A 12,008-nucleotide genomic window follows, 5' to 3' on the forward strand; every position below is an offset into this window, starting at 1 on the left:
AGTATGTGGCGCTGGCAGCAAATTGCTGTTCCAGCCCTACCCTCTCCATCCTGCCCCGCATTTCTGACTTACCGTGACCTCTTCTGTGGACCTTCTCTCGGTGGCTTCCCCATGTACCTGACACCTCAGCAGCTTCTCTCCAAAGAGGACAAGTTTCCGCGTCAGTCACCTTTGTGTCATGGTTGTAAGCCCCAGTCTAGAACTTGTGCTGAGGAGCACGGAGTGATTTGTACTGGTAATTAAGACAGAAGTTAACTGACTTTTCCAGATGACACAGTAGACTCATGACTGAGTCCTGGGGGCTGCCTGCCCTGGTACTGCACCCCAGTGATTGCAGTATTTTCCAGGTGCTGCATTTTGGGATGCCCTGATGGAGCCAGGGTGTGTATTGCTTCGTGCGCTGTTGACTCAGATCCTGCTTGGTATGAAAAAAACAGGTTTTCCAGTGCAGAGGAGAACAAGCCGTAGTCTCCTTTCCTCTCTAGCTAGATTTACTGTTGCGAGTGTCAATTTTTCCAACATTTGTGTTAGCAGAGAGCGCAGCCCAGAAAATCTCCCTGCGTGAACACTAATTATCTAAGTAGACTTTTCCATCGATGTTTGCTTACACCATAAATTACTGTTTCTTATGAGTGTACACCTGGCAACACCTTCTGCCTTTCATAACGCTACGGAGTGTTAACGAATTGGCTACAATTCAGCCATTTTCACCTTTCTCGGTGCTTTTTTAAAAACAAAAAAAAGCACCAATTAAAAAAAAAACAAAACACCCAAACTAATCCCGTCTTGGAAAATAATAGTAACTGCTTCAGTATTAACTGAGACATTATTTGAAAACTTTACGTCTCATGAAGGGGACATGTTTTTCAACGCAGATATCGCTGTTGAAAACTCTGAAGGAAAATGTGTGCCTTGCAAGGCAGAGTGGAGATACCTGGTCTCTGGTTTGGGGGGGTGATCTTTGGTGCCCGTGTGGGGCTCAGTGCTGCCACTGGGTTAGGGATCTGGGTGAGCTTGTTTAGACTTCTGCCCATTAAGTGGCACAAATTAAATTTTTGCTCATGTGTGTTAAACATATACGATTTCCTAGGTATGTACGTGCTGTGGGAAGAAACCACAGATGCCTGTTTCTAAAGGCAGCTGAATAACTGAAGTATATACCTATAATTCTAAATCATAACATCTCTTTAGTCTAAAGGAGAAAAAGCAGGGATTTTAGGAAAAAGCTGTGGATTTTAGGCTTTCTTGTTACTCAAAAGTACGTCAAATTTTAAGTGATGTGGTAGCGCTAACATATCATTGTTATTCTGCTTATCAAATCTATGTAGATTCCAAATTCTGTTGGTGTTTTGAATAATGATCATTTTAAGATTGAAGCTTGTTTTGGGTGAATGGATGTTAAAGACTGAGGCCTCCAGAGCTTCTGGAGGCTGTGCTGTCCTCTTGTTAGAGGGACAGGACGAGGTCACTGCAGACTTAGTTCAAAATCGTTCTGAAATAAAGAGAGAATTGTATTTTCTTGACACCTCTATACTAACAGATTTGTAATGAAGGAATCCTCGGAAAGGACTGAGTCTTTCTGTGTTGGTCTGTGTTCAGCTAAGTATCACAGCAACTCATGATAATTCTTGTACGCTAGTTTGTCTTGAATCCGGGCATTGCTATGTGGAAAGAAATTCTGCTGGAGATCTTTGTAATACTTTGAGCAACTAGAATAGCTGGAACCAAACTTGGCCATATCTGCCACCACCAGTTGATGTAACGCCATCCGTCCCTTCCAGAAGAGGCAATCATCCCTTGAAGACTTTAAGAACAAAGTAAAGGGAAGGAAAACGTGAAGCTTTCCAGTAATCCTCCAGCCACCTCTCTCCTGATGCCTTGAGCTAAGAAATCTCTCCTTTGTATTCTCTTTATCGCAATCAGATAGTGACCTGTAGCACTTTGTCCCTCCAACTGGGGAATGTCTTGAGTCAATTTGCACTCAGGCAGGCTAGCAGGAGGGTGTATGTGCTGGCCAAGATAGCTTCCAGAGCGAAATTCCTCCACCGTGACTAATTCTGGGTGGTGAATTTCAAAATCGAACCTTTTAGGATTTTTTTTCAAGGTATGCACAGAGTTCCTACAGCAAGGAGAAAGGGATCAATTATTGAATGTCTAAATATTTTTTAGTATTTATTTTTTTATCCATCTCTAAAGTGATGATAGCTCTTGCTTGTGCATTTAAAGGCATTTTATAATTTCTTTGAGTGGATAATCTAAATCCTCTAGGAGAGACCACAGGAGCCTTTGCTTTTCTGTACACCACCCGGAAAGCAAATGTACTTCTATCAGTTGTTACTGTTTAAGTATTAACAGGTACGTGTTTTCACATATGCATTTTGATAAGCTTCATCACTACAGTCGTCTTACACACATTTAAATTCAGCCAGGTAAATACAGAGTAAAGAAAGAGTTCCGACTCTATAGGGACTGTAAAAGCCTCTGGATGTTCTGCACTGGATCTCTCTACCTGAGCAGTACCAGTGTATGTCTAAACTGTGCTGATTTTATGGGGAATCATATTTTGCTTTCTAATCCTTCTTTCTTTTGAAATTGACCCCTTTTTACCATTTTTTGCTAAGTGACAACTTTTCATGATGTATCTGTTCACTGAAGACACGTATTTTAAAATTAAACAGAACCGTCCATGATTTTTAATATGAAACTCCAGAAGCAAAATGTTTCCTAGATTTTTGACCAATATTTCTTGGCGTTTTGATTCCAGTTTAGATTTCCCACCCCAGTTGTATGCATTTGATATTGATAATGTAGTTTAAAAATTGTATTTAGAGAGACTGTTTGGAAGAACTGGTTAAAAATTTGATGGAGAAGATGGCAAAAAAAAAAAAAGCGCCTCAGTAATTTGCTAGAAGTGTTCATACCTGGTCAGGAAAAAAAACATGTTGAGATGATATTTAATGTCTCAATAAAGTGCCATTTTTGGGTACGATGCACAGATAAAACATGAAAATAGGTATTGCAAAGCAATAAAAAAAAGATGGCAAAAGCAGTTATTAAGCTGTGGTGACAAAGTATCTGAAGGGTCAAACTGTAATTTGGGATGCTTAGAATGTGGTTGTTCCCTGAATTTCCCTATGGCAAGTTGGAAGGGTTACCCTGAAGATCAGGTGATGGAGTAGGTGGATCTGTGTGGGTTTTCTGTGGGATTTTGAAAGAGCTCCATATGAAGTAGAGCTTCAAGAAACAAAATAGTAGAAATAACAGGATAATAGCTGGCAAGGAGCTGCTGAGGTTGGAGAGCTGGATGAGCTTCCTACAACTGATAAATCTCTGGCTGTGGACACTTGTCCTTTGCTGGACCCCATGTGCCTGGTGAGGATGTTTCTGCTTTCAGCACGTTGGTGCTGCCCTTGTGTTTTTGCCCTAGAGGGTGAGTTCACGTGAACGCCCTAATATGTTCCGTCTGCCAGATGAGCTCAAGTCATCTGTGTCAACAGCTTAAACGGACCCCGTTGGTATTACCCAAGGAAAGAAACTTACTGGGGAATATTTGGACACCTGTAGCACTGGTGTCTTCAGATAGAAGGGCCATCAGGCTACAGGCTACACCTGTAGCACTGGTGTCTTCAGATAGAAATGAGCAATCAGGAGGGAGCGGATGACTTTAACCTGCATTACCAGAGAGACTTTTTTTTTTTAATTATTATTTGTTTTTTCCCTTTCAAAGTGAGTATCACTAGTGTAGTTCATCCATACACAGAAGGCTGGGGTAAGACCTGTGTCCTGTGAAAGCACTGCTTTGAGTTTCTTTTGAAACTAACTTTTACATAAACTGGTGCGATTTTGGGGCTGGCTGTCAGTGATAGCACCAGTTTTGCTGCCCGAAGACAGGCTTTGCTGGGTCTGGGCTGTATGATCAGGGCATTGCAAGCCGTGTGGTTGCAGGGATGTGGCATGACCGCTATGTGTCTGAGAATAAAAGGCTCAATTTGGGTTTTCAGCGGGAGAAGATGCCGTCATCCCCAGCGAAGGGGGGATTTTCTGGCCTTTGCAATGCTGCACTTGTAACCAGAAAGCAGTCAGCCAACAAGCTGAATCTAGCTGAATCCAGACTCATGACATAAATGCCATTGTGTGACGATGTGTCATAAACGCTTTGGGCCTCTGCAGCAGTTGTTTAGCTTAAACCAAAGAGGCTTAAGCTGTTGTTTTATTTTAAAGATATTATCTCTTCTCATTGGAGTTACAAGAAGGGAAATTGCATGAATACTTTTCAATATTGCCATCCAGTATATCCACTTGTGGCTGTAAGTTAGTTATGTTTTCTTATTGAATGCTAAACAATCTCTTGTGTTTTCCTATCAAATTAATTACTTGCAGCTTGTTACCGATTTTTATTTTGTTTTAACTTCCGTGGAGCCATGATCTGTTCTTCCTGTTTTGCAGTCAAATAAGTTAAAAACACTTGCTCGGATTCTGAGCAGCATGATGTAACTTGTAGTGGCAAAAAGTTCAGGTCGCTTTGACCAAGTCTTCCTTGCTCATAAAGCAAGGGCTCATAAATAGCTCATAAAGTAAAATATTCAAAATATGTAGCTGTTGTATTTGTGTTTATCAGTGTTATGACAGTAATTCTTCCTGGGCCAAACTTTGAGTTTCAAGGTTGCTTAGCAGAATAACCAGACAATAAAATAACCCTGATAAACTCCTTCTAGCTTTATGAACTTATGTCTTAGCTTTTCATAGTGTGGGAAAAATCAATATATAGCTTTGCTGTATACCATCAAGATGTGGGGGCTGGGGAGAGGAGCTGTAAGTTTGAGCTGGAGATTTTGGAGTCGTTTTGTCACACGTTTCTGCGACATTTGGTTAACATCCATGCCCTTCACCTGCTCCTGGAGTCTCGTCTGTTTTCTTTGTTTTTCAAAGCCAACATAGTTGTTAGCTAATATTATTAGCCCGTAACTGGACAGTAATAGTAATAACTAGCTAATTAGCTAATTACTAACTGGGAGGACTAAGAAAGCCAGGAGCTCCTTACAGAGTGGACTCTTTTCTTCCAAGCTTTGAAGTTTTACCTCCAGCAGGTGTGAGAGCTAAGCTCTTGGCACCAGAGCTGCAGCGCTGCATAGCCTTTTCCAGCCGGATAAGGACCTACACAATAGTCAGGCACGAAACAGGATTTCAGATCTATAATTGCAATGATCTCTTAAGAATATGTAGTTACTGGAAGTGTCACTGAACGGTCCATAAATTTTTCTGGTGTACTGTGCTGAATTACTACTTTCCATTTGGCTGATTAAAATGACTGTACCAGATTGTATTTTTATTCCATTTGCTGAAATACCTACTTTGCAGTTTAAAAGTTGCACATTACAGCTACATGATGTTAAGATTTCTGAGTGCTTTGTCAAAAATGTAATGCTAAAACAAGGGATTAGTGGACAGCCAGCAAAAGGTTGTTTTGGGAGCCAACTTATGATGCAGGAAATATATATGTGTACCGGATGACTCTATATCCTTCCAGTATTGGGCTGGATCCTATTTTCTGCAAGACCAATGCCAGCGCTTCTTTTGAGTTCAAATGGGAACAGAATCAGCACCTTTAATACATTCTGTCTGAGAAGGATTGTATGAAATGAATCCATATCCTCATGCTCTGTTTCCGTGAGGATTTTCTTCAGGCGTTTTTCTTGAGGCAGCATCTTCGTTTCTTTCCTGTGGTGCCTCAGAGCAGCAGGAGATGTGGCCACTCTGTATGTCTGTACGAGGGCTCCCAAACATTGCCATTCTGTACTTTGTTTCTCCAAAACACGGCCTGTGTAATTGAGCTATTAGAGAAAGACGAAGACTTTGTATGGGATCATATCCATCTTGTATTGCTGGTGGGTAGTTAATGTTATCAGATGATTGTTTGGAGACAGATAGAAATCATAGAACAGTTTGTGTTGGAAGGGACCTTAAAGACCATCTAGTTCCAACCCCCCTGCCATGGGCAGGGACACCTTTCCCTATACCAAGTTGCTCAAAGCTTCATCCAACCTGACCTTGAACACTTACAGGCATGGGGCAACCACAGCTTCTCTGCCCAACCTGGTCCAGTGCCTCACCACCCTCAGAGGGAATAATTTCTTCCTTATCTCTAATCTAAATCTCCCCTCTTTCAGTTTAAATCCATTGCCCCTTGTCCTACCACTACACACCCTTGTAAAAAGTCCCTCTCCAGCTTTCCTGTAGGCCCCCTTTAGGTACTGGAAAGCTGCTATAAGATCACCTTGGAGTCTTCTCTTCTCCAGGCTGAACAGCCCCAACTCTCTCAGCTTGTCTTCATAGGAGAGGTGCTCCAGCCCTTGGGCAGGAAATATCCTGAGGGTGTAAATTTGCTTTACAGTGGATTGAGAGGTAAAGCCTAGTAAGACAATTGATGCTAATTGATGCCATCCTCGTAAGCCTGGTAGGACTGAGTGTGCACCGATGTCTGCAGTGCTTAGATCAGGGACAAAGTAAATTTAGAGCAGAATGCGTGAAAACTCTCACTGCTGCAGCCATGCTGTACCTGATTAGGCATAAATAAAGTATTTCAGTGTCCAGAAATGTCAAACAAGCACAGAAGAGGCTTTTAAACATGTATTACACAAGGTTAACTATTCAGAAAACGGTTCTTTTGGAGGGGGAGAGGGTGAAACTGTGCTAGTGAAGTTCCCAACCTCTCTGGTTACAACTCACCAGGTCCGTAACCAGCACTGGAGTCTCATCATGGAGAGCGTGGTCCCATCTGACAAGGGAAATTATACGTGTATAGTGGAAAACCAGTATGGATCCATCAATCACACCTACCATCTCGACGTTGTTGGTAAGTAAAACTCTGTCACGTGTAAGGCGATGTTTTTAATTAATGTCTTTCTCTATTAAAACATTTAGAACTGAGCTGATACATTTTGCATTAATTTTGCAGATGTTTTCACAGTAGTCTAAAGATAAGATTTCACTACATAATGCTACATAACTGTATATATTCATCTGTCTCACTCGTGTCTGTAGGACAAATCTACCCCATGCCTTGACAAAGGTGTACTATCCATGTGTGCAAGTGAGTTCTTGTTGTGATACACCTACAAGCTTACCATGACGAACAAGTAATAAATGCTGATGCAATTTTAATCATTAGTATTAAAATTTAATTATTTCTTGTATAATTGTACTAACACAAATTTTAATAACTGCAGTTATGAAAACTGCCAAGTGATCCTTTAGATTGCTGTTATTATAGCTGAAATTATTATTATTATTTTTTTTAAATGGAAAGTTAGGTATTGACTTTGAAGCTAGTGCAGATTTGGAGCTCCAAGAAAGGTACTTTGCATTCACAGCAGTATAACAGAGATCCGACTGTAGCCCATTGGGTGGGCTATAAGGAGTGCTTGAAACAGATGACAAAAATTGTGAATAAAAACCAGTTTTACTTGAGGACAAATTCTAAAAAGCTGTCTGTATTCTTAGTAGTAGCAAAGCTGTGATTCAGCAGGACTATTAAGCACATGCTTAGTAACACTAACTTAATAATACCAAAATCCTGTTGACTTTAATAAGACTTGCACATATTTATTTCAGTGCTTAGCTAAGTTGGGGCTTGAAATCTCGGGAACTGATTCCTTTCACCCCTACTCTTGCTTATTAGCGTGGATAGTGTGAGCAGTTTTATTGACTGAAGGTATTGCTGCCCAAAAGTAGTCAGTTTGACTGTTGTGATAGGATCTGCTGGTGATACCTTTGGAGGAGATCTGAGCTGCAGTTTCTGAAGTCTTGAACGGGCTTTACTTTCTCCAGGCCTATGGGATGATCTGAGCATCGCAAGCTCTGTGAATAAAACTTTTGATCAATCAATACTGAAAGCAAAAATTAATTTGATTATTGTAAGCTATTTTTGTCTGGTGACTGATAGCCAAACTTATCTCCTATGGAGAATCTTACTGTGAGTTTGGGTTTACATGACCAAAAAAGTGGCCAAATTTTCTTTTCCTTATTTCTTGATTGGTTTTTACATGAATAAAAATGCATCTCTCACATTGTTTTGGATGCTCTTTAAAAGTAGTGTCTCGTTTTGTCTGGGACCACTTAAATATGTGGAAACCTCCCAGTCCAAAAGAAAACAAGTGTCAGCTTGTCAGGCAGCAAGAAGTGAAAACATTCCTCACAAAAATGGCAGTGAGAGCTAGCCTTTGTGCAACAGAGGAGGAAAAAGAGAATTTTGTGATGGGGACACCATCCGAATCAAGCCTTACCACCAGCCCCAAGACTTTTAAGTCTTCAAAGCCACTGTGTGAACCACTCAGCTCACCTGTACTTGGCTTTAGATAGTCAGTGCTGAAGGAGTGAGGATTTCTATAGCCTTGGTGATATTTCGTTGTCCTCAGTAGTGAGCTATGGCTACTGTTGAGGTGAACCAAGCCACTGGCAAAGCCATTTTTATTCGAGCATTCGTTTCAACAAAGTTTATGGAGGGTGCCACAGCAGTGGCTGCCAGAGATGGTAGTAAATTGTGTTCTGCGTGCCTCTATCCTCTGCTGACCACCTTTCCAGAGGGTGTGGGCTGCTCGCCTGGGCTTGATTTACAGAGCCTGGCTCAGGAAGAACATAAGGAGATGATGAGTTGTGGGATTTTTGGAGGTGTTTTGGGTTTTCTTTCTTAATCCTTTAGGGAGCCTATATTGACGAAACTTTGGTTTTGCTTAAAACTGTTTTTAGTAGGCTACGTGGGAGGAAAAAGCCAGTTTTGCAATATTGGGAGTTTTCCTTGCTGAAACTAAACTGGTTAAAAATTCCCCTTCCCTTCTCTGTCCCCTGGTCTTTTTCCTCGTTACAATCCCAGTCCCAATCTGGCATACTTTATGTTGACCGTGAATTTCTTCCCCCATTTTTTCTAGCAAATGTGTTCATGGATGATGCAGTCACTTGGGCAAATATTTGTCAGAAGCCCTCTCCCCCTTTGAGCCTTTTGAATGTCTTGCATTGAGGAATATTATGTAGAAGTTTATTTTTCCTGGCAGTAAATTATAGTGACCTGCATGAATGAATGGAATGGTAATAAGGATTATGTCATTTATTTAAATGTCTATTCCTTTCCTACAGAGAGACAGAAAAGTAAATAATGAGATTTTTCAAAAGTGACAAGTGATTTGGGGTGCTGGGTACCCAGCTGATGGCACCCAAAGGAGCCTAGATTTTCTCTGGGCGAATATTCCAAAAGTGGCTTCTGCAAATCCCAGCCTGTATCTTGGAGCTCTGGGCACTTAATCATTTTACATACGTTAATTTGATGAGTTAAAGGCTGTAATTGTTACTTTACATTGAAAACATATGTATGGCAATGCGCACTCTGAAAATTCCTGAATTTACTGTGAGTCTTTCAAGAGATACGGCATTGGGACTTTAACCCAAAAAGGGATTGATGTTAGAGAGCTCAGCCGTTTCTGTGTTGCTGAAAGCTTGTAATAATCGTGGAGGTTGGGCATAAAATTGCTGAAGCAGTAAATTAAGGCTGGCCAGGAGGGGAAACTCTGGCAGTTCTTCTAGTTAAGACAGTTCTTCAGAAGTTAATTTTGTGCCTTTTTTTTTTTTCTGTTTTCATTTGAATTTTCAGTTCCCACAGGGTTGTGGAGAGTTATGGGTGTTTGTTTAGAAGCAATTGCGTATGTAGACCGCATCTTAGAAACTTCAGGTTGTAATTTTAGGTCAAGTTGTGTGTGGAAAACTGTCAGTTGAAAGCCTCCGAAATTGCTTTTCCTAGATGGTTTAACTGGTTCCAGAACTGATTAAGTGCAAGTAATAGAAAATGGTATTAAACATGGTAACGTATTACACTAATATGAGCATCTGACTATACGGTGTAATGTAGAGAACCCTCTGATTATGTCACAGATTTGGGAGGTATCCCAACAAAAATCATGCCAAATAATGACACAATGCTAGTTAGGAATATCCAGTATTACTTGATGCCAATAACTTTCCAAACCTTGAACTCTTTTGACAATTAAAAGCCTGGAGCCAGCAGGGCTGAGTAGTTTTCAGTCAGAATGTAGGTGTGAAGTATTCTCGTTTTTTACCTTGTAATTACTTGCAGGAACCCTCTTAAAACAGTCAGCTCAGCTCAGATGGTCTCATTCAAATTTACAAACCTGGCAAAACCGTTGCACTGAATTTTTTTACAATGGGAGTAGAAAATACTGAAGAAAAAAGCAGCAAGTTGTTGGCAGCCTTTCTGCGTTGCACGGGATGCTTGTGCATGTTGACGGTGTTAGTGGGGAATTGTCCAGTCCAGTTGGCCAGGATATTCTGTGTTGGAAAAAGTTATTCTTTAAATGTTTGGGATACCCCAATCCACTGCCTTTTCCTCTTTTCTCCTCCTCCTCCATTTCAAAACAAGGACTTAAGCAGGCTGTAGGCAGGGCTTTGCTCAGGGATACAAATGTGTTAGATTGCGGTAGCAGCAAACGGTGGAGATACAAAACTCCGTTAGGAGCCTGTTAAAGGGAGAAGAGTCGATTTGAGCTTTTTATTGGAATACCACCCAAAGGCTTCAATTAATATCGGATACTTATTGTCCAAGGCAACGTGCCAGCACATGGTAATTGCTGACAACTGAAACGCGGAGGGACTGGGAGAAGGAAATGTCACTGTCCATTTTATAGATGAAAAACCGAGCTGTTGAGCGATGAAATTTCTTGCCCTTGGTCACACGGGAAGCTGGTGGCAGAGCCAAAAAATAAAGCTGGTACTTGAATCCTAATCCAGTAACCTTAATCAAAAGAATGTTCTTTCCCTTGTACGGTTTAGCCCATCAGCTGTTTTTTTACGTGCAGCTGAAGTGCCTTTCTAGTCTTTTGTATTTAACGGTAGGTAGAAGCTCAGGTTTTTATGGTAAGCTTACTAATAGACTAACTCCATTCTCATTAAACATCTCTAAAGTCATGCAGTCTTAAGGGAGGACGATTGCAAACGATGTGGTTTTCACTTATGAGTTGTATTGTAGTGAATCCGGGTTGTAGGAAGCAACGTGGGAATGCAGCCACTGAGACTTGTATATAATTAGATCACTCTTGGATTGCAATTATCGCTAGAGTACGATTCCAGCAGTGGCAGTTCTGTTTAAGTGTGGAGGTAACTAATTGAATTTTGAATTTATATTTTAATGGCAAAAAAAAAAAAAAAGGTTAGTCCTTGAACATTCCTAGTGCAGGTAGCCATTTCTGTCCTATTTAATGTCATCATCCAGGGAAACAAAAGATGGTTTGGTTTCAGATGAAGATGGGCACGTTACCTCATTTACTGGGTTTTATAAGCAGCTGCCATAGCACGACACGTCTTCCAAGAATGTGTGAGAAGACCCTGTTGTTTACTATAAAAATGAACGCGATCTGTTACAAACATATTTTTTTAATTTAAAAAAAAAAATCCTTTTGCAGCCAGTTTAGCTGTGCTTTGACCAGTTTCCAATCTACCTAATAGCCGTGCCTGTGGTTCTCGTTACTGAGGAGTGAACTCCAGAAGTGGCAGAGTACCATGCAGTTGTCCCTTAACAGTAATTTGGATTTTCATATGAAAACAGGGTGAGAATAACTTCTCATCCGGGAAGCATTTTAAATGACTGTCAGCCTAAAGCTTGTGCCCCAGAAATCTCATGTATGAGTGGTTTTACTGATGGATGTGCAAAAAACCACTTTTATTCTGAACTCTTGGAAGTTTGGAGAGCTTTAGGGTGAATTTTTTTCTTGCTTTTTACAGCACATTATTAAAAAAACCCATAAATCTACTTTTTGCTATTGATACTTCAATGTTTATATTTCCTTTAGTTAAGGCAAAAGAAAAAAGTGTTGCTTTTGTTTCTAGTCAATTTTATTTTGAGATTTTCATGTGCTCTCAGAGTCTCTAGCTGAGAGCATGGCACGGACACTTTTTTTTTTTTTTAAAGACATGTTTCCATTTTGTCATTCCCAAAAGCATAAAAACAT

General features: G+C 40.6%; 1 protein-coding gene across 6 annotated transcripts in view; it reads left to right on the forward strand.

Annotated features, from left to right (window-relative positions):
• Positions 1 to 12,008, forward strand: part of FGFR2 (fibroblast growth factor receptor 2) — an 80,176-nt gene that overhangs the window by 25,575 nt on the left and 42,593 nt on the right. For all 6 annotated transcript variants that reach the window (XM_086616668.1, XM_086616673.1, XM_086616672.1 and 3 more), the window contains one exon: positions 6,730 to 6,853. In XM_086616668.1, the coding sequence (XP_086472794.1) occupies positions 6,730 to 6,853 (124 nt within the window). The remainder of the gene's footprint in view (positions 1 to 6,729; positions 6,854 to 12,008) is intronic.

Source organism: Tauraco erythrolophus, chromosome 9 (genome assembly GCF_009769465.1).
Source record: "Tauraco erythrolophus isolate bTauEry1 chromosome 9, bTauEry1.pri, whole genome shotgun sequence".
Taxonomy (NCBI): Eukaryota; Metazoa; Chordata; class Aves; order Musophagiformes; family Musophagidae; genus Tauraco; species Tauraco erythrolophus.